Below are 21,105 nucleotides of genomic sequence, written 5' to 3'. Positions count from 1 at the left end.
CTACCCACTAACTACTGAGGAGGAACCTTACAACCTACTGAGGAGGAACCTAACAACCTACTGAGGAGGAACCTAACAACCTACTGAGGAGGAACCTAACAACCTACTGAGGAGGAACCTAACAACCTACCCACAACCTACTGAGGAGGAACCTAACAACCTACTGAGGAGGAACCTAACAACCTACTGAGGAGGAACCTAACAACCTACCCACAACCTACTGAGGAGGAACCTAACAACCTACCCACAACCTACTGAGGAGGAACCTAACAACCTACTGAGGAGGAAACCCAACAACCTACTGAGGAGGAACCCAACAACCTACTGAGGAGGAACCCAACAACCTACTGAGGAGGAACCCAACAACCTACTGAGGAGGAACCCAACAACCTACTGAGGAGGAACCCAACAACCTACTGAGGAGGAACCCAACAACCTACTGAGGAGGAACCCAACAACCTACTGAGGAGGAACCCAACAACCTACTGAGGAGGAACCCAACAACCTACTGAGGAGGAACCTAACAACCTACTGAGGAGGAACCTAACAACCTACTGAGGAGGAACCTAACAACCTACTGAGGAGGAACCTAACAACCTACTGAGGAGGAACCTAACAACCTACTGAGGAGGAACCTAACAACCTACTGAGGAGGAACCTAACAACCTACTGAGGAGGAACCTAACAACCTACTGAGGAGGAACCTAACAACCTACTGAGGAGGAACCTAACAACCTACTGAGGAGGAACCTAACAACCTACTGAGGAGGAACCTAACAACCTACTGAGGAGGAACCTAACAACCTACTGAGGAGGAACCTAACAACCTACTGAGGAGGAACCTAACAACCTACTGAGGAGGAACCTAACAACCTACTGAGGAGGAACCTAACAACCTACTGAGGAGGAACCTAACAACCTACTGAGGAGGAACCTAACAACCTACTGAGGAGGAACCTAACAACCTACTGAGGAGGAACCTAACAACCTACTGAGGAGGAACCTAACAACCTACTGAGGAGGAACCTAACAACCTACTGAGGAGGAACCTAACAACCTACTGAGGAGGAACCTAACAACCTACTGAGGAGGAACCCAACAACCTACTGAGGAGGAACCTAACAAACTACTGAGGAGGAACCTAACAACCTACTGAGGAGGAACCCAACAACCTACTGAGGAGGAACCTAACAACCTACTGAGGAGGAACCTAACAACCTACCCACAAACTTGACCTTCCAGACACGGTGAGGCAGCAGCAGGCTGTCTGGGCTGAAGGAGCTCATCTTGGCACACATCTGACCAAACACTGACTTGGTCCCGTCTGGACCTGCCAAACCTCCTTTACTACGAGACCGCTTGACCTGGAGGGGGAGGAGGAGAGGAGGAGGAAGAGAAAGACGTTATCTCTCCAGGCTCTTCCGCTCAGTGTGGTACAGTCTGCAGGAGTGATGGGTGTGATGTGTTCAAAGTGACAGCTCCCTCCACCAGGCATCCAGCCAGCCCAGCAGGGGGTCAGTGGCGGCCCAGTGGCCTGGACCGAGGCTCTGGGAGGGGGAATGGCTATACCAGGCGTGCATTCCAAATAGCACCCTATTCCCTATGTAGTGCACTACTTTTGACCAGGACTGGAACCCTATTCCCTATGTAGTACACTACTTTTGACCCAAACCTTATGGGCCCTATAGTAGTGTTTTATAAACGGAATAGGGTGCTATTTGGAACAGACGAGGAACCCAACATCGACTAACATGCATGGTTCACACATCACACAGATATCTGCTTACAACACTGAAACCAGATGAGAGAGAGAGAGAGAGAGACAGAGAGCATTTAGGAGGAATCTCTGAAAGCCTGCTGTTTGCTAGTATTCATCTGAGTAGGTTTTCCAAATAGTCAGATTCCTACCTGTATTCTGTTGAGTTCCACTACAGGTCCATGCTGTCTGTCTCTCACCATGGTGGCCTGGACTACCTTCCGGAACGCTGCTTCCTGAGAAGAGAAACAACACTGTGCTCAGGACATCTGTATGTACTGGAGAACAGCATTTACAACAACACTGTGCTCAGGACATCTGTATGTACTGGAGAACAGCATTTACAACAACACTGTGCTCAGGACATCTGTATGTACTGGAGAACAGCATTTACAACAACACTGTGCTCAGGACCTAATACAGCTACTGGGGATCCTAGTATCAAATCAAAATCAAATCAAATTTATTTATATAGCCCTTCGTACATCAGCTGATATCTCAAAGTGCTGTACAGAAACCCAGCCTAAAACCCCAAACAGCAAGCAATGCAGGTGTAGAAGTAAACTACCTCATACAGCTACTGGGGATCCTAGTAAACTACCTCATACAGCTACTGGGGATCCTAGTAAACTACCACATACAGCTACTGGGGATCCTAGTAAACTACCTCATACAGCTACTGGGGATCCTAGTAAACTACCTCATACAGCTACTGGGGATCCTAGTAAACTACCTCATACAGCTACTGGGGATCCTAGTAAACTACCACATACAGCTACTGGGGATCCTAGTAAACTACCACATACAGCTACTGGGGATCCTAGTAAACTACCTCATACAGCTACTGGGGATCCGAGTAAACTACCACATACAGCTACTGGGGATCCTAGTAAACTACCTCATACAGCTACTGGGGATCCTAGTAAACTACCTCATACAGCCCATCTCTGTGTGTCTGTTCTAAATGTCCCCCTACCTTGCCCTGTGAGATGAGTATGCCCCGTAGTGTGTTAAACCCTAGGGCAGGTCCGTGTGCGGTCTGCCCCAGCCGGCCCTCCAGATCAAACATGGGGATACAGGGACAGAAGAGCTCCGATATGTGGTGCAGCAGTAACAGTCTGTTCCTCAGAGACATGATGGGAATCTCCTGGAGGTGGTTGTATTCCATGGGCACCTGGGAGAGAGAGGACACGCGTTAACAACCCACGTTACACGCGTTAACAGCCCCCGTTACACACGTTAACAACACACGTTACACCGCCCACATTACACGCGTTAACAACACACGTTACAACACCCACGGTACACCACCCACATTACACGCGTTAACAACACACATACACCACCCACGTTACACGGGTTAACACACGTTACACCACCCACGGTACACACGTTAACAACACACGTTACACCACCCCCGGTACACACGTTAACAACACACGTTACACCACCCACGTTACACACGTTAACAACACACATTACACCACCCACGTTACACGGGTTAACACACGTTACACCACCCACGGTACACACGTTAACAACACACATCACACCACCCACGTTACACACGTTAACAACACATTACACCACCCACGTTACACACGTTAACAACACACATTACACCACCCACGTTACACACGTTAACAACACACGTTACACCACCCGCGTTACACGCGGTAACACATGTTACACCACGCAGGTTACACCACCCACGTTACACAGATTAGAGATCACCCACATTATAACGTCCAGTAGTCACCTGACCAGGTAGTTATAACGTCCAGTAGTCACCTGACCAGGTAGTTATAACGTCCAGTAGTTACCTGACCAGGAAGTTTCCCTCCATTGGAAGGTTTGGAGGTGGACCAGGCCAGTGTGTGGGCAGAGCCACAAGCCACCCTGTTGATCTTCTTCCCCTGCAACGCAGCGACAAGACGAGGCCTCTGGATGGCGTTAGTGGTCCCGTCTCCCAGCTGGCCCTCGTCATTATCACCCCACGTGTACACTTCTCCTGAGACGGACACAAACACAGCTACAGATACCATGGCACAGACACACTGTAATAGTAGTAATACAGTAGTAGACAGGTGGTAGTAGACAGGTGGTAGTAGACAGGTGGTAGTAGACAGGTGGTAGTAGACAGGTGGTAGTAGTAGTAGACAGGTGGTAGTAGTAGTAGTAGTAGACAGGTGGTAGTAGACAGGTGGTAGTAGTAGTAGACAGGTGGTAGTAGACAGGTGGTAGTAGTAGTAGACAGGTGGTAGTAGACAGGTGGTAGTAGTAGTAGACAGGTGGTAGTAGTAGTAGTAGTAGTAGTAGTAGTAGACAGGTGGTAGTAGTAGTAGTAGTAGTAGTAGTAGACAGGTGGTAGTGGTAGTAGACAGGTGGTAGTAGACAGGTGGTAGACAAGTGGTGGTAGTAGTAGACAGGTGGTAGTAGTAGTAGACAAGCGGTGGTAGTAGTAGACAGGTGGTAGTAGGAGTAGACAAGTGGTGGTAGTAGTAGACAGGTGGTAGTAGTAGTAGACAGGTGGAGGTAGTAGTAGTAGACAGGTGGTAGTAGACAGGTGGAGGTAGTAGTAGACAGGTGGAGGTAGTAGTAGACAGGTGGAGGTAGTAGTAGACAGGATGTAGTAGTAGACAGGTGGTAGTAGTAGACAGGTGGTAGTAGTAGACAGGTGGTAGTAGTAGACAGGTGGTAGTAGTAGACAGGTGTTAGTAGTAGACAGGTGGTAGTAGACAGGTGGAGGCAGTAGTAGACAGGTGGTGGCAGTAGTAGACAGGTGGTGGCAGTAGTAGACAGGTGGTGGCAGTAATAGACAGGTGGTGGTAGTAGTAGACAGGTGGTGGTAGTAGTAGACAGGTGGTGGTAGTAGTAGTAGACAGGTGGTGGTAGTAGTAGACAGGTGGTGGTAGTAGTAGACAGGTGGTGGTAGTAGTAGACAGGTGGATGTAGTGGTAGACAGGTGGTAGCAGTAGTAGACAGGTGGTGGTGGTAGTAGACAGGTGGTGGTGGTGGTAGTAGACAGGTGGTGGTAGTAGACAGGTGGTGGTAGACAGGTGGAGGTAGTAGTAGACAGGTGGTGGTAGACAGGTGGAGGTAGTAGTAGACAGGTGGAGGTAGTAGTACAGGTGGAGGTAGTAGTAGACAGGTGGTGGTAGTAGTAGACAGGTGGTAGTAGACAGGTGGTAGTAGACAGGTGGAGGTAGTAGTAGACAGGTGGTAGTAGACAGGTGGAGGTAGTAGTAGACAGGTGGTGGCAGTAGTAGACAGGTGGTGGCAGTAGTAGACAGGTGGTGGCAGTAGTAGACAGGTGGTGGTGGTAGACAGGTGGCAGTAGTAGACAGGTGGTGGCAGTAGTAGACAGGTGGAGGTAGTGGTAGACAGGTGGTGGTAGTAGACAGGTGGTAGTAGTAGTAGACAGGTGGTGGTGGTGGTAGTAGACAGGTGGTGGTGGTAGACAGGTGGTGGTAGTAGACAGGTGGTGGTGGTAGACAGGTGGTGGTGGTAGACAGGTGGTGGTGGTGGTGGTAGACAGGTGGTGGTGGTGGTGGTAGACAGGTGGTGGTGGTGGTGGTAGACAGGTGGTGGTGGTGGTGGTAGACAGGTGGTGGTGGTGGTGGTAGACAGGTGGTGGTGGTGGTAGACAGGTGGTGGTGGTGGTAGACAGGTGGTGGTGGTGGTAGTAGACAGGTGGTGGTGGTGGTAGTAGTGGTAGTAGACAGGTGGTGGTGGTGGTAGTAGACAGGTGGTAGTGGTGGTGGTGGTAGACAGGTGGTGGTAGTAGACAGGAGGTGGTGGTGGTAGTAGACAGGTGGTGGTGGTACTAGACAGGTGGTGGTGGTACTAGACAGGTGGTGGTGGTACTAGACAGGTGGTGGTGGTACTAGACAGGTGGTGGTGGTACTAGACAGGTGGTGGTGGTACTAGACAGGTGGTGGTGGTACTAGACAGGTGGTGGTGGTGGTGGTAGTAGTAGACAGGTGGTGGTGGTGGTGGTAGACAGGTGGTGGTGGTGGTGGTAGACAGGTGGTGGTGGTGGTAGACAGGTGGTGGTAGTAGACAGGAGGTGGTGGTGGTAGTAGACAGGTGGTGGTGGTACTAGACAGGTGGTGGTGGTACTAGACAGGTGGTGGTGGTACTAGACAGGTGGTGGTGGTACTAGACAGGTGGTGGTGGTACTAGACAGGTGGTGGTGGTACTAGACAGGTGGTGGTGGTACTAGACAGGTGGTGGTGGTGGTGGTAGTAGTAGACAGGTGGTGGTGGTGGTGGTAGACAGGTGGTGGTGGTGGTGGTAGACAGGTGGTGGTGGTGGTAGACAGGTGGTGGTGGTGGTAGACAGGTGGTGGTGGTGGTAGTAGACAGGTGGTGGTGGTGGTAGTAGTGGTAGTAGACAGGTGGTGGTGGTGGTAGTAGACAGGTGGTGGTGGTGGTAGTAGACAGGTGGTAGTGGTGGTGGTGGTAGACAGGTGGTGGTAGTAGACAGGAGGTGGTGGTGGTACTAGACAGGTGGTGGTGGTACTAGACAGGTGGTGGTGGTACTAGACAGGTGGTGGTGGTACTAGACAGGTGGTGGTGGTACTAGACAGGTGGTGGTGGTACTAGACAGGTGGTGGTGGTACTAGACAGGTGGTGGTGGTACTAGACAGGTGGTGGTGGTGGTGGTAGTAGTAGACAGGTGGTGGTGGTGGTAGTAGTAGACAGGTGGTGGTGGTGGTAGACAGGTGGTGGTAGTAGTAGACAGGTGGTGGTGGTGGTAGTAGTAGACAGGTGGTGGTGGTGGTAGACAGGTGGTGGTGGTGGTAGACAGGTGGTGGTGGTGGTAGACAGGTGGTGGTGGTGGTAGACAGGTGGTGGTGGTGGTAGACAGGTGGTGGTGGTGGTAGACAGGTGGTGGTGGTGGTAGACAGGTGGTGGTGGTGGTAGACAGGTGGTGGTGGTGGTAGACAGGTGGTGGTGGTGGTAGACAGGTGGTGGTGGTGGTAGACAGGTGGTGGTGGTGGTAGACAGGTGGTGGTGGTGGTAGACAGGTGGTGGTGGTGGTAGACAGGTGGTGGTGGTGGTAGACAGGTGGTGGTGGTGGTAGACAGGTGGTGGTGGTAGTAGTAGACAGGTGGTGGTGGTAGTAGACAGGTGGTGGTGGTAGTAGACAGGTGGTGGTGGTAGTAGACAGGTGGTGGTGGTAGTAGACAGGTGGTGGTAGTAGACAGGTGGTGGTGGTAGTAGACAGGTGGTGGTGGTAGTAGACAGGTGGTGGTGGTAGTAGACAGGTGGTGGTGGTAGTAGACAGGTGGTGGTGGTAGTAGACAGGTGGTGGTGGTAGTAGACAGGTGGTGGTGGTGGTAGACAGGTGGTGGTGGTGGTAGTAGACAGGTGGTGGTGGTAGTAGACAGGTGGTGGTGGTAGTAGACAGGTGGTGGTGGTAGTAGACAGGTGGTGGTGGTAGTAGACAGGTGGTGGTGGTAGTAGACAGGTGGTGGTGGTAGTAGACAGGTGGTGGTGGTGGTGGTGGTAGTAGACAGGTGGTGGTGGTGGTGGTGGTAGTAGACAGGTGGTGGTGGTGGTGGTAGTAGACAGGTGGTGGTGGTGGTGGTGGTAGTAGACAGGTGGTGGTGGTGGTAGTGGTGGTAGTGGTGGTAGACAGGTGGTGGTGGTGGTAGACAGGTGGTGGTAGACAGGTGGTGGTGGTGGTGGTAGACAGGTGGTGGTAGACAGGTGGTGGTAGACAGGTGGTGGTGGTGGTAGTGGTGGTAGACAGGTGGTGGTGGTGGTAGTGGTGGTAGACAGGTGGTGGTGGTGGTAGTGGTGGTAGACAGGTGGTGGTGGTGGTAGTGGTGGTAGTCAGGTGGTGGTGGTGGTAGTGGTGGTAGACAGGTGGTGGTGGTGGTAGTGGTGGTAGACAGGTGGTGGTGGTGGTAGTGGTGGTAGACAGGTGGTGGTGGTGGTAGTGGTGGTAGACAGGTGGTGGTGGTGGTAGTGGTGGTAGACAGGTGGTGGTGGTGGTAGTGGTGGTAGACAGGTGGTGGTGGTGGTAGACAGGTGGTGGTGGTGGTAGACAGGTGGTGGTGGTGGTAGTAGTGGTAGTAGACAGGTGGTGGTGGTGGTGGTGGTAGACAGGTGGTGGTGGTGGTACTAGACAGGTGGTGGTGGTGGTACTAGACAGGTGGTGGTGGTGGTGGTAGTAGACAGGTGGTGGTGGTGGTGGTAGTAGACAGGTGGTGGTGGTGGTAGACAGGTGGTGGTAGACAGGTGGTGGTGGTAGTGGTGGTAGTAGACAGGTGGTGGTGGTGGTAGACAGGTGGTGGTGGTGGTAGTAGACAGGTGGTGGTGGTGGTAGTAGACAGGTGGTGGTGGTGGTAGACAGGTGGTGCTGGTGGTAGACAGGTGGTGCTGGTGGTAGACAGGTGGTGGTGGTGGTAGACAGGTGGTGGTGGTAGTAGACAGGTGGTGGTGGTAGTAGACAGGTGGTGGTGGTGGTAGTAGACAGGTGGTGGTGGTGGTAGACAGGTGGTGGTGGTGGTAGTAGACAGGTGGTGGTGGTGGTAGTAGACAGGTGGTGGTGGTGGTAGTAGACAGGTGGTGGTGGTGGTAGTAGACAGGTGGTGGTGGTGGTAGTAGACAGGTGGTGGTGGTAGTAGACAGGTGGTGGTGGTGGTAGTAGACAGGTGGTGGTGGTGGTAGTAGACAGGTGGTGGTGGTGGTAGTAGACAGGTGGTGGTGGTGGTAGTAGACAGGTGGTGGTGGTGGTAGTAGACAGGTGGTGGTGGTGGTAGTAGACAGGTTGTGGTGGTGGTAGTAGACAGGTTGTGGTGGTGGTAGTAGACAGGTGGTGGTGGTGGTAGTAGACAGGTGGTGGTGGTGGTAGTAGACAGGTGGTGGTGGTAGTAGACAGGTGGTGGTGGTAGTAGACAGGTGGTGGTGGTAGTAGACAGGTGGTGGTGGTAGTAGACAGGTGGTGGTGGTAGTAGACAGGTGGTGGTGGTAGTAGACAGGTGGTGGTGGTAGTAGACAGGTGGTGGTGGTAGTAGACAGGTGGTGGTGGTAGTAGACAGGTGGTGGTGGTAGTAGACAGGTGGTGGTGGTGGTAGTAGACAGGTGGTGGTAGTAGACAGGTGGTGGTGGTGGTAGTAGACAGGTGGTGGTGGTGGTAGTAGACAGGTGGTGGTGGTGGTAGTAGACAGGTGGTGGTGGTGGTAGTAGACAGGTGGTGGTGGTGGTAGTAGACAGGTGGTGGTGGTGGTGGTAGTAGACAGGTGGTGGTGGTGGTAGTAGACAGGTGGTGGTGGTGGTGGTAGTAGACAGGTGGTGGTGGTGGTAGTAGACAGGTGGTGGTGGTGGTAGTAGACAGGTGGTCGTGGTGGTAGTAGACAGGTGGTGGTGGTGGTAGTAGACAGGTGGTGGTGGTGGTAGACAGGTGGTGGTGGTAGTAGACAGGTGGTGGTGGTAGTAGACAGGTGGTGGTGGTAGTAGACAGGTGGTGGTGGTGGTGGTAGTAGACAGGTGGTGGTGGTGGTGGTAGTAGACAGGTGGTGGTGGTGGTGGTGGTGGTAGTAGACAGGTGGTGGTGGTGGTGGTGGTGGTGGTAGACAGGTGGTGGTGGTGGTGGTAGACAGGTGGTGGTGGTGGTAGACAGGTGGTGGTGGTGGTAGACAGGTGGTGGTGGTGGTAGACAGGTGGTGGTGGTGGTAGACAGGTGGTGGTGGTAGACAGGTGGTGGTGGTGGTAGACAGGTGGTGGTGGTGGTAGACAGGTGGTGGTGGTAGTAGACAGGTGGTGGTGGTAGTAGACAGGTGGTGGTGGTAGTAGACAGGTGGTGGTGGTGGTGGTAGTAGACAGGTGGTGGTGGTGGTAGTAGACAGGTGGTGGTGGTGGTAGACAGGTGGTGGTGGTGGTAGTAGACAGGTGGTGGTGGTGGTAGTAGACAGGTGGTGGTGGTGGTAGACAGGTGGTGGTGGTGGTAGACAGGTGGTGGTGGTGGTAGACAGGTGGTGGTGGTGGTAGACAGGTGGTGGTGGTGGTAGACAGGTGGTGGTGGTGGTGGTAGTAGACAGGTGGTGGTGGTAGTAGACAGGTGGTGGTGGTAGTAGACAGGTGGTGGTGGTAGTAGACAGGTGGTGGTGGTGGTAGTAGACAGGTGGTGGTGGTGGTAGTAGACAGGTGGTGGTGGTGGTGGTAGTAGACAGGTGGTGGTGGTGGTGGTAGTAGACAGGTGGTGGTGGTAGTAGACAGGTGGTGGTGGTAGTAGACAGGTGGTGGTAGTAGACAGGTGGTGGTGGTGGTGGTGGTAGACAGGTGGTGGTGGTGGTGGTGGTAGACAGGTGGTGGTAGACAGGTGGTGGTGGTGGTAGACAGGTGGTGGTGGTGGTGGTAGTAGACAGGTGGTGGTGGTGGTGGTAGACAGGTGGTGGTGGTGGTGGTAGACAGGTGGTGGTGGTGGTGGTAGACAGGTGGTGGTGGTGGTAGTAGACAGGTGGGTGTGGTAGTAGTAGACAGGTGGGTGTGGTAGTAGACAGGTGGTGGTGGTAGTAGACAGGTGGTGGTGGTAGTAGACAGGTGGGTGTGGTGGTAGTAGACAGGTGGTGGTGGTGGTAGTAGACAGGTGGTGGTGGTAGTAGACAGGTGGGTGTGGTAGTAGACAGGTGGGTGTGGTAGTAGACAGGTGGTGGTGGTAGTAGACAGGTGGTGGTGGTAGTAGACAGGTGGTGGTGGTGGTAGTAGACAGGTGGTGGTGGTGGTAGTAGACAGGTGGTGGTGGTGGTAGTAGACAGGTGGTGGTGGTGGTAGTAGACAGGTGGTGGTGGTGGTAGTAGACAGGTGGTGGTGGTGGTAGTAGACAGGTGGTGGTGGTAGTAGACAGGTGGGTGTGGTAGTAGACAGGTGGGTGTGGTAGTAGACAGGTGGGTGTGGTAGTAGACAGGTGGGTGTGGTAGTAGACAGGTGGTGGTGGTGGTAGACAGGTGGTGGTGGTGGTAGACAGGTGGTGGTGGTAGTAGACAGGTGGTGGTGGTAGTAGACAGGTGGTGGTGGTAGTAGACAGGTGGTGGTGGTAGTAGACAGGTGGTGGTGGTAGTAGACAGGTGGTGGTGGTAGTAGACAGGTGGTGGTGGTAGTAGACAGGTGGTGGTGGTAGTAGACAGGTGGTGGTGGTAGTAGACAGGTGGTGGTGGTGGTAGTAGACAGGTGGTGGTGGTAGTAGACAGGTGGTGGTGGTGGTAGTAGACAGGTGGTGGTGGTGGTAGTAGACAGGTGGTGGTGGTGGTAGTAGACAGGTGGTGGTGGTAGTAGACAGGTGGTGGTGGTGGTAGTAGACAGGTGGTGGTGGTAGTAGACAGGTGGTAGGGAGGTGTAATTAGGACTTAAATACATCTTGATAGTGTAAAAAAATGTTCAGGAACACCGTTTCAAAACAGACAGAAAACAAATAAATCAGTAATTCCCTACCATCCTCAGTGCAGCAGACACAGTGGAGTGACCCCGTTGCTATGGCAATGACCTTCTTCCCCTGCAGGCCCTGGACCTGTCTGGGTCGCCGTACATGGTCATCAGAACCGTGACCCAGCCGGTGGTAGTCACCTTTACCCCTGAAAACACACATCGATTTATTCAGGTGGTTGTCACCGTTACCCCGGTACTTAACCCTAATTAATCCTGTAAATTGCTCTGGATATGAGCATCTGCTAAATGATGTAAATGTTAACACATGTAAATGTCATATCACAGTCTGCCCTGAGGTATAGTTAGTCTAACAGTTGACCGTGGTCAGGATGTATAGTCAGTGTAACAGTTGACCGTGGTCAGGATGTATAGTCAGTGTAACAGTTGACCGTGGTCAGGATGTATAGTCAGTCTACTAACAGTTGACCGTGGTCAGGATGTATAGTCAGTGTAACAGTTGACCGTGGTCAGGATGTATAGTCAGTGTAACAGTTGACCGTGGTCAGGATGTATAGTTAGTCTAACAGTTGACCGTGGTCAGGATGTATAGTCAGTCTACTAACAGTTGACCGTGGTCAGGATGTATAGTCAGTCTACTAACAGTTGACTGTGGTCAGGATGTATAGTTAGTCTAACAGTTGACCATGGTCACGATGTATAGTCAGTGTAACAGTTGACCGTGGTCAGGATGTATAGTTAGTGTAACAGTTGACCGTGGTCAGGATGTATAGTCAGTCTACTAACAGTTGACCGTGGTCAGGATGTATAGTCAGTCTACTAACAGTTGACTGTGGTCAGGATGTATAGTTAGTCTAACAGTTGACCATGGTCACGATGTATAGTCAGTGTAACAGTTGACCGTGGTCAGGATGTATAGTTAGTGTAACAGTTGACCGTGGTCAGGATGTATAGTCGGTCTACTAACAGTTGACCGTGGTCAGGATGTATAGTCAGTGTAACAGTTGACCGTGGTCAGGATGTATAGTCAGTGTAACAGTTGACCGTGGTCAGGATGTATAGTCAGTCTACTAACAGTTGACCGTGGTCAGGATGTATAGTCAGTGTAACAGTTGACCGTGGTCAGGATGTATAGTCAGTGTAACAGTTGACCGTGGTCAGGGTGTATAGTTAGTCTAACAGTTGACCGTGGTCAGGATGTATAGTTAGTGTAACAGTTGACCGTGGTCAGGATGTATAGTCAGTCTACTAACAGTTGACCGTGGTCAGGATGTATAGTCAGTCTACTAACAGTTGACTGTGGTCAGGATGTATAGTTAGTCTAACAGTTGACCGTGGTCAGGATGTATAGTTAGTGTAACAGTTGACCGTGGTCAGGATGTATAGTCGGTCTACTAACAGTTGACCGTGGTCAGGATGTATAGTCAGTGTAACAGTTGACCGTGGTCAGGATGTATAGTCAGTGTAACAGTTGACCGTGGTCAGGATGTATAGTCAGTCTACTAACAGTTGACCGTGGTCAGGATGTATAGTCAGTGTAACAGTTGACCGTGGTCAGGATGTATAGTCGGTGTAACAGTTGACAGTGGTCAGGATGTATAGTCAGTGTAACAGTTGACCGTGGTCAGGATGTATAGTCAGTCTACTAACAGTTGACCGTGGTCAGGATGTATAGTCAGTCTACTAACAGTTGACCGTGGTCAGGATGTATAGTCAGTCTACTAACAGTTGACCGTGGTCAGGATGTATAGTCAGTGTAACAGTTGACCGTGGTCAGGATGTATAGTCAGTGTAACAGTTGACCGTGGTCAGGATGTATAGTCAGTGTAACAGTTGACCGTGGTCAGGATGTATAGTCAGTCTACTAACAGTTGACCGTGGTCAGGATGTATAGTCGGTCTACTAACAGTTGACCGTGGTCAGGATGTATAGTCGGTCTACTAACAGTTGACCGTGGTCAGGATGTATAGTCGGTGTAACAGTTGACAGTGGTCAGGATGTATAGTCAGTGTAACAGTTGACCGTGGTCAGGATGTATAGTCAGTGTAACAGTTGACAGTGGTCAGGATGTAGTCAGTCTACTAACAATTGACCGTGGTCAGGATGTATAGTCAGTCTACTAACAGTTGACCGTGGTCAGGATGTATAGTCAGTGTAACAGTTGACAGTGGTCAGGATGTATAGTCAGTGTAACAGTTGACCGTGTTCAGGATGTATAGTTAGTCTAACAGTTGACAGTGGTCAGGATGTAGTCAGTCTACTAACAGTTGACCGTGGTCAGGATGTATAGTCAGTCTACTAACAGTTGACCGTGGTCAGGATGTATAGTCAGTGTAACAGTTGACAGTGGTCAGGATGTATAGTCAGTGTAACAGTTGACCGTGTTCAGGATGTATAGTTAGTCTAACAGTTGACAGTGGTCAGGATGTAGTCAGTCTACTAACAGTTGACCGTGGTCAGGATGTATAGTCAGTCTACTAACAGTTGACCGTGGTCAGGATGTATAGTTGGTGTAACAGTTGACCGTGGTCAGGATGTATAGTCAGTCTACTAACAGTTGACCGTGGTCAGGATGTATAGTCAGTCTACTAACAGTTGACCGTGGTCAGGATGTATAGTTAGTCTAACAGTTGACCATGGTCACGATGTATAGTCAGTGTAACAGTTGACCGTGGTCAGGATGTATAGTCAGTGTAACAGTTGACCGTGGTCAGGATGTATAGTCAGTGTAACAGTTGACCGTGGTCAGGATGTATAGTCAGTCTACTAACAGTTGACCGTGGTCAGGATGTATAGTCAGTTTAACAGTTGACCGTGGTCAGGATGTATAGTCAGTGTAACAGTTGACAGTGGTCAGGATGTATAGTCAGTGTAACAGTTGACCGTGGTCAGGATGTATAGCCAGTGTAACAGTTGACAGTGGTCAGGATGTAGTCAGTCTACTAACAGTTGACCGTGGTCAGGATGTATAGTCAGTCTACTAACAGTTGACCGTGGTCAGGATGTATAGTCAGTGTAACAGTTGACCGTGGTCAGGATGTATAGTCAGTGTAACAGTTGACCGTGGTCAGGATGTATAGTCAGTCTACTAACAGTTGACCGTGGTCAGGATGTATAGTCAGTCTACTAACAGTTGACCGTGGTCAGGATGTATAGTCAGTCTACTAACAGTTGACCGTGGTCAGGATGTATAGTCAGTGTAACAGTTGACCGTGGTCAGGATGTATAGTTAGTGTAACAGTTGACCGTGGTCATGATGTATAGTCAGTGTAACAGTTGACCGTGGTCAGGATGTATAGTCAGTCTACTAACAGTTGACCGTGGTCAGGATGTATAGTCGGTCTACTAACAGTTGACCGTGGTCAGGATGTATAGTCGGTCTACTAACAGTTGACCGTGGTCAGGATGTATAGTCAGTCTACTAACAGTTGCCCGTGGTCAGGATGTATAGTCAGTCTACTAACAGTTGACCGTGGTCAGGATGTATAGTCAGTCTACTAACAGTTGACCATGGTCAGGATGTATAGTCAGTGTAACAGTTTTGACCGTGGTCAGGATGTATAGTTAGTGTAACAGTTGACCGTGGTCAGGATGTATAGTCAGTGTAACAGTTGACCGTGGTCAGGATGTATAGTCGGTCTAATAACAGTTGACCGTGGTCAGGATGTATAGTCGGTCTACTAACAGTTGACCGTGGTCAGGATGTATAGTCAGTCTACTAACAGTTGACCGTGGTCAGGATGTATAGTCAGTCTACTAACAGTTGACCGTGGTCAGGATGTATAGTCAGTGTAACAGTTGACCGTGGTCAGGATGTATAGTCAGTGTAACAGTTGACCGTGGTCAGGATGTATAGTTAGTGTAACAGTTGACCGTGGTCAGGATGTATAGTCGGTCTACTAACAGTTGACCGTGGTCAGGATGTATAGTCAGTCTACTAACAGTTGACCGTGGTCAGGATGTATAGTCAGTCTACTAACAGTTGACCGTGGTCAGGATGTATAGTCAGTCTACTAACAGTTGACCGTGGTCAGGATGTATAGTCAGTCTACTAACAGTTGACCGTGGTCAGGATGTATAGTCAGTCTACTAACAGTTGACCGTGGTCAGGATGTATAGTCAGTAAACTAGCAGTTGACCGTGGTCAGGATGTATAGTCAGTGTAACAGTTGACCGTGGTCAGGATGTATAGTCAGTGTAACAGTTGACCGTGGTCAGGATGTGCAGTCAGTCTACTAACAGTTGACCGTGGTCAGGATGTATAGTCAGTGTAACAGTTGACCGTGGTCAGGATGTATAGTTAGTCTAACAGTTGACCGTGGTCAGGATGTATAGTCAGTGTAACAGTTGACCGTGGTCAGGATGTATAGTTAGTCTAACAGTTGACCGTGGTCAGGATGTATAGTCAGTCTACTAACAGTTGACCGTGGTCAGGATGTATAGTCAGTGTAACAGTTGACCGTGGTCAGGATGTATAGTCAGTGTAACAGTTGACCGTGGTCAGGATGTATAGTCAGTGTAACAGTTGACCGTGGTCAGGATGTATAGTCAGTGTAACAGTTGACCGTGGTCAGGATGTATAGTCGGTCTACTAACAGTTGACCGTGGTCAGGATGTATAGTCAGTCTACTAACAGTTGACCGTGGTCAGGATGTATAGTCAGTCTACTAACAGTTGACCGTGGTCAGGATGTATAGTCGGTCTACTAACAGTTGACCGTGGTCAGGATGTATAGTCAGTCTACTAACAGTTGACCGTGGTCAGGATGTATAGTCAGTGTAACAGTTGACCGTGGTCAGGATGTATAGTCAGTGTAACAGTTGACCGTGGTCAGGATGTATAGTTAGTGTAACAGTTGACCGTGGTCAGGATGTATAGTCGGTCTACTAACAGTTGACCGTGGTCAGGATGTATAGTCAGTCTACTAACAGTTGACCGTGGTCAGGATGTACAGTCAGTCTACTAACAGTTGACCGTGGTCAGGATGTACAGTCAGTGTAACAGTTTTGACCGTGGTCAGGATGTATAGTTAGTGTAACAGTTGACCGTGGTCAGGATGTATAGTCAGTGTAACAGTTGACCGTGGTCAGGATGTATAGTCAGTCTACTAACAGTTGACCGTGGTCAGGATGTATGGTCAGTCTACTAACAGTTGACCGTGGTCAGGATGTATAGTCAGTCTACTAACAGTTGACCGTGGTCAGGATGTATAGTCAGTCTACTAACAGTTGACCGTGGTCAGGATGTATAGTCAGTAAACTAACAGTTGACCGTGGTCAGGATGTATAGTCAGTGTAACAGTTGACCGTGGTCAGGATGTATAGTCAGTGTAACAGTTGACCGTGGTCAGGATGTGCAGTCAGTCTACTAACAGTTGACCGTGGTCAGGATGTATAGTCAGTGTAACAGTTGACCGTGGTCAGGATGTATAGTTAGTCTAACAGTTGACCGTGGTCAGGATGTATAGTCAGTGTAACAGTTGACCGTGGTCAGGATGTATAGTTAGTCTAACAGTTGACCGTGGTCAGGATGTATAGTCAGTCTACTAACAGTTGACCGTGGTCAGGATGTATAGTCAGTGTAACAGTTGACCGTGGTCAGGATGTATAGTCAGTGTAACAGTTGACCGTGGTCAGGATGTATAGTCAGTGTAACAGTTGACCGTGGTCAGGATGTATAGTCAGTGTAACAGTTGACCGTGGTCAGGATGTATAGTCGGTCTACTAACAGTTGACCGTGGTCAGGATGTATAGTCAGTCTACTAACAGTTGACCGTGGTCAGGATGTATAGTCAGTCTACTAACAGTTGACCGTGGTCAGGATGTATAGTCGGTCTACTAACAGTTGACCGTGGTCAGGATGTATAGTCAGTCTACTAACAGTTGACCGTGGTCAGGATGTATAGTCAGTGTAACAGTTGACCGTGGTCAGGATGTATAGTCAGTGTAACAGTTGACCGTGGTCAGGATGTATAGTTAGTGTAACAGTTGACCGTGGTCAGGATGTATAGTCGGTCTACTAACAGTTGACCGTGGTCAGGATGTATAGTCAGTCTACTAACAGTTGACCGTGGTCAGGATGTACAGTCAGTCTACTAACAGTTGACCGTGGTCAGGATGTACAGTCAGTGTAACAGTTTTGACCGTGGTCAGGATGTATAGTTAGTGTAACAGTTGACCGTGGTCAGGATGTATAGTCAGTGTAACAGTTGACCGTGGTCAGGATGTATAGTCAGTCTACTAACAGTTGACCGTGGTCAGGATGTATGGTCAGTCTACTAACAGTTGACCGTGGTCAGGATGTATAGTCAGTCTACTAACAGTTGACCGTGGTCAGGATGTATAGTCAGTCTACTAACAGTTGACCGTGGTCAGGATGTATAGTCAGTAAACTAACAGTTGACCGTGGTCAGGATGTATAGTCAGTGTAACAGTTGACCGTGGTCAGGATGTATAGTCAGTGTAACAGTTGACCGTGGTCAGGATGTGCAGTCAGTCTACTAACAGTTGACCGTGGTCAGGATGTATAGTCAGTGTAACAGTTGACCGTGGTCAGGATGTATAGTTAGTCTAACAGTTGACCGTGGTCAGGATGTATAGTCAGTGTAACAGTTGACCGTGGTCAGGATGTATAGTTAGTCTAACAGTTGACCGTGGTCAGGATGTATAGTCAGTCTACTAACAGTTGACCGTGGTCAGGATGTATAGTCAGTGTAACAGTTGACCGTGGTCAGGATGTATAGTCAGTGTAACAGTTGACCGTGGTCAGGATGTATAGTCAGTGTAACAGTTGACCGTGGTCAGGATGTATAGTCAGTGTAACAGTTGACCGTGGTCAGGATGTATAGTCAGTGTAACAGTTGACCGTGGTCAGGATGTATAGTCAGTGTACTAACAGTTGACCGTGGTCAGGATGTATAGTCAGTGTAACAGTTGACCGTGGTCAGGATGTATAGTCAGTGTAACAGTTGACCGTGGTCAGGATGTATAGTCAGTCTACTAACAGTTGACCGTGGTCAGGATGTATAGTCAGTGTAACAGTTGACCGTGGTCAGGATGTGTAGTTTACTCACCAGGTGTAAACTGCTCCAGACTTGGTGAGAGAGACAGAGAACTGGGAGCCACAGTCAACCTTCACCACTCCCAGTCCAGTCAGAGAATCAATCTACAAGCGAGAGAACAGTAACACTCAGACATGAGACGGAAAACACACATCTCGGTATGGGTAAAGCTGTTAGATCAGTCATGTTGGGGTGACAGTTTGTGCGTTCCAAACGGCACCATATTCCCTCTATAGCGCACTACTTCCGTAGTGCATGAGGGTGGCAAAACTACCAATAGTTCATCTGTTTTTGGTAAATAACAGATCTATATCAACTGTGGTAATATATCCTTAAATAACTTTGTTTTCTTAAAATTTATGTCTGCGTCCATATTATGCACATGTTTGTAGGGGATAGACCATATTACAGAAGAGTATTAGGGCCAAGCGAAGAGAAACAAAACAACGGTGATGGTCGTGGTACATTAAAAAACTGGCAAAATGTTCAGAATAAACTCAACATTTAATTTTCAACATTTTATTTAAAGATTAGGGGGTTTGGGTATTAATTCCATGTCTCCCTTGCTCCTTGTTGCTGTGCGCGCCACCGCTAATATACCGTAGGTTAGATGACTGGTGAAAATATACTTCAGAATTAAGAGTTAGTAATCAGGAAATCGTTGGTCCTTTAACACACACTAACCATGTGATTATACGACCTGGAAGAGGTTGTGTTACTGTTGTCTTTTAGCACACACTAACCATGTGATTATACGACCTGGAAGAGGTTGTGTTACTGTTGTCTTTTAGCACACACTAACCATGTGATTATACGACCTGGAAGAGGTTGTGTTACTGTTGTCTTTTAGCACACACTAACCATGTGATTATACGACCTGGAAGAGGTTGTGTTACTGTTGTCTTTTAGCACACACTAACCATGTGATTATACGACCTGGAAGAGGTTGTGTTACTGTTGTCTTTTAGCACACACTAACCATGTGATTATACGACCTGGAAGAGGTTGTGTTACTGTTGTCTTTTAGCACACACTAACCATGTGATTATACGACCTGGAAGAGGTTGTGTTACTGTTGTCTTTTAGCACACACTAACCATGTGATTATACGACCTGGAAGAGGTTGTGTTACTGTTGTCTTTTAGCACACACTAACCATGTGATTATACGACCTGGAAGAGGTTGTGTTACTGTTGTCTTTTAGCACACACTAACCATGTGATTATACGACCTGGAAGAGGTTGTGTTACTGTTGTCTTTTAGCACACACTAACCATGTGATTATACGACCTGGAAGAGGTTGTGTTACTGTTGTCTTTTAGCACACACTAACCATGTGATTATACGACCTGGAAGAGGTTGTGTTACTGTTGTCTTTTAGCACACACTAACCATGTGATTATACGACCTGGAAGAGGTTGTGTTACTGTTGTCTTTTAGCACACACTAACCATGTGATTATACGACCTGGAAGAGGTTGTGTTACTGTTGTCTTTTAGCACACACTAACCATGTGATTATACGACCTGGAAGAGGTTGTGTTACTGTTGTCTTTTAGCACACACTAACCATGTGATTATACGACCTGGAAGAGGTTGTGTTACTGTTGTCTTTTAGCACACACTAACCATGTGATTATACGACCTGGAAGAGGTTGTGTTACTGTTGTCTTTTAGCACACACTAACCATGTGATTATACGACCTGGAAGAGGTTTGTGTTACTGTTGTCTTTTAGCACACACTAACCATGTGATTATACGACCTGGAAGAGGTTGTGTTACTGTTGTCTTTTAGCACACACTAACCATGTGATTATACGACCTGGAAGAGGTTGTGTTACTGTTGTCTTTTAGCACACACTAACCATGTGATTATACGACCTGGAAGAGGTTGTGTTACTGTTGTCTTTTAGCACACACTAACCATGTGATTATACGACCTGGAAGAGGTTGTGTTACTGTTGTCTTTTAGCACACACTAACCATGTGATTATAGTAGGCTAGTCTAGCTTAGGGGTGTTTTTTGGATATTTGTTTCTTTCCTTGGGTCCAGCTCAGCCCCTCTTCCTGCCCCCTTTACCGTGTGCTTATCAAATAAACCCTGCGTGTTTGATGGTCATTTAGTTGTCTGTGGTTTTTTCGTTTCTCACTTTTACTTTGTCACTATTACACTTTGCATGAGTTATGTTACGGGCCTGGTTACCATCCCCCCTAGAGTGGCGGGCCAAAAGGGATTCGTAACAGTCCCCGATAGCAGGAATAGATTTGGGACGAAACCTGCGGTGTTAGTGGACGGGTCTGGTCTGTACCTTCATGGGGACCTTGCAGCCGTCGCTGCCGCCCCGCCCAAGCTTGCCATAGTCTCCATCGCCCCAGGACCAGACCATGTCATCGTCAGTCAGACAAAGAGTCTGGGCGTCACCACTACCACACGCCACATCTATCACCCTGTGGCCCTGCAGAGCATCCACCTGGAGAGAGACCCACAACAGAGAGACAGAGATACACTCAGCATCAGGACGTGTTTGTGTGTGTGTGTGTGTGTGTGTGTGTGTGTGTGTGTGTGTGTGTGTGTGTGTGTGTTAGAGAGTGAGAGAAGTTGAGTGAAGAGATTAGAAGGAGAGAAGAAAAGTTAAAAGAAGCGAGGTTGAGGAGAGAAGAACAATTGAGTGAAGAGAAGATGAGAGAAGAGATTAGAAGTTGAGAGAAGAGGAGAACCACGGCTTACCAGTTTGGGTTTGAGTTGGTCCTCAGAATCTCCATGCCCCAGGCGTCCGTAGCGTCCCTTGCCCCAGGTGTAGAGCTCTCCGCTGGCCGTGATGCAGGCACTATGGGCCCCTCCAGCAGCTACATCCACCACCTCCACCCCCGTAGGAACTCTATCACGCGGGGAC

General features: G+C 49.3%; 1 protein-coding gene across 1 annotated transcript; it reads right to left on the bottom strand.

Annotated features, from left to right (window-relative positions):
• Positions 1 to 1,881: 1,881 nt before the first annotated feature.
• On the bottom strand, positions 1,882 to 21,075 carry LOC121843212 (E3 ubiquitin-protein ligase HERC2-like). Its single transcript, XM_042312794.1, has 7 exons — positions 20,940 to 21,075; positions 20,521 to 20,682; positions 18,224 to 18,315; positions 11,200 to 11,339; positions 3,580 to 3,767; positions 2,733 to 2,930; positions 1,882 to 1,992 (listed from the first exon to the last, which is right to left on the bottom strand). The coding sequence occupies exons 2-7, from the start codon at positions 20,596 to 20,598 to the stop codon at positions 1,897 to 1,899; spliced, it is 792 nt and encodes a 263-aa protein (XP_042168728.1). The 5' UTR covers positions 20,599 to 20,682; positions 20,940 to 21,075; the 3' UTR covers positions 1,882 to 1,896.
• Between the last annotated feature and the right edge of the window lie 30 nt (positions 21,076 to 21,105).

Source organism: Oncorhynchus tshawytscha, unplaced genomic scaffold, assembly GCF_018296145.1.
Source record: "Oncorhynchus tshawytscha isolate Ot180627B unplaced genomic scaffold, Otsh_v2.0 Un_contig_13866_pilon_pilon, whole genome shotgun sequence".
Lineage (NCBI taxonomy): Eukaryota > Metazoa > Chordata > Actinopteri > Salmoniformes > Salmonidae > Oncorhynchus > Oncorhynchus tshawytscha.
The sequence above is the reverse complement of the archived record's forward strand: the minus strand, read 5'-3'. Positions and strand labels throughout refer to the sequence as shown.

Coding starts and splice junctions, on each gene's coding strand:
- LOC121843212 (XM_042312794.1), bottom strand. CDS start 20,598: ATGGTCTGGTCCTGGGGCGATGGAGACTATGGCAAGCTTGGGCGGGGC. Junction 3,768..11,199: donor TGTCTGCTGCACTGAGGATG/GTAGGGAATTAC, acceptor TGTCCGTCTCAG/GAGAAGTGTACACGTGGGGT. Junction 1,993..2,732: donor TACTCATCTCACAGGGCAAG/GTAGGGGGACAT, acceptor TTCTCTTCTCAG/GAAGCAGCGTTCCGGAAGGT.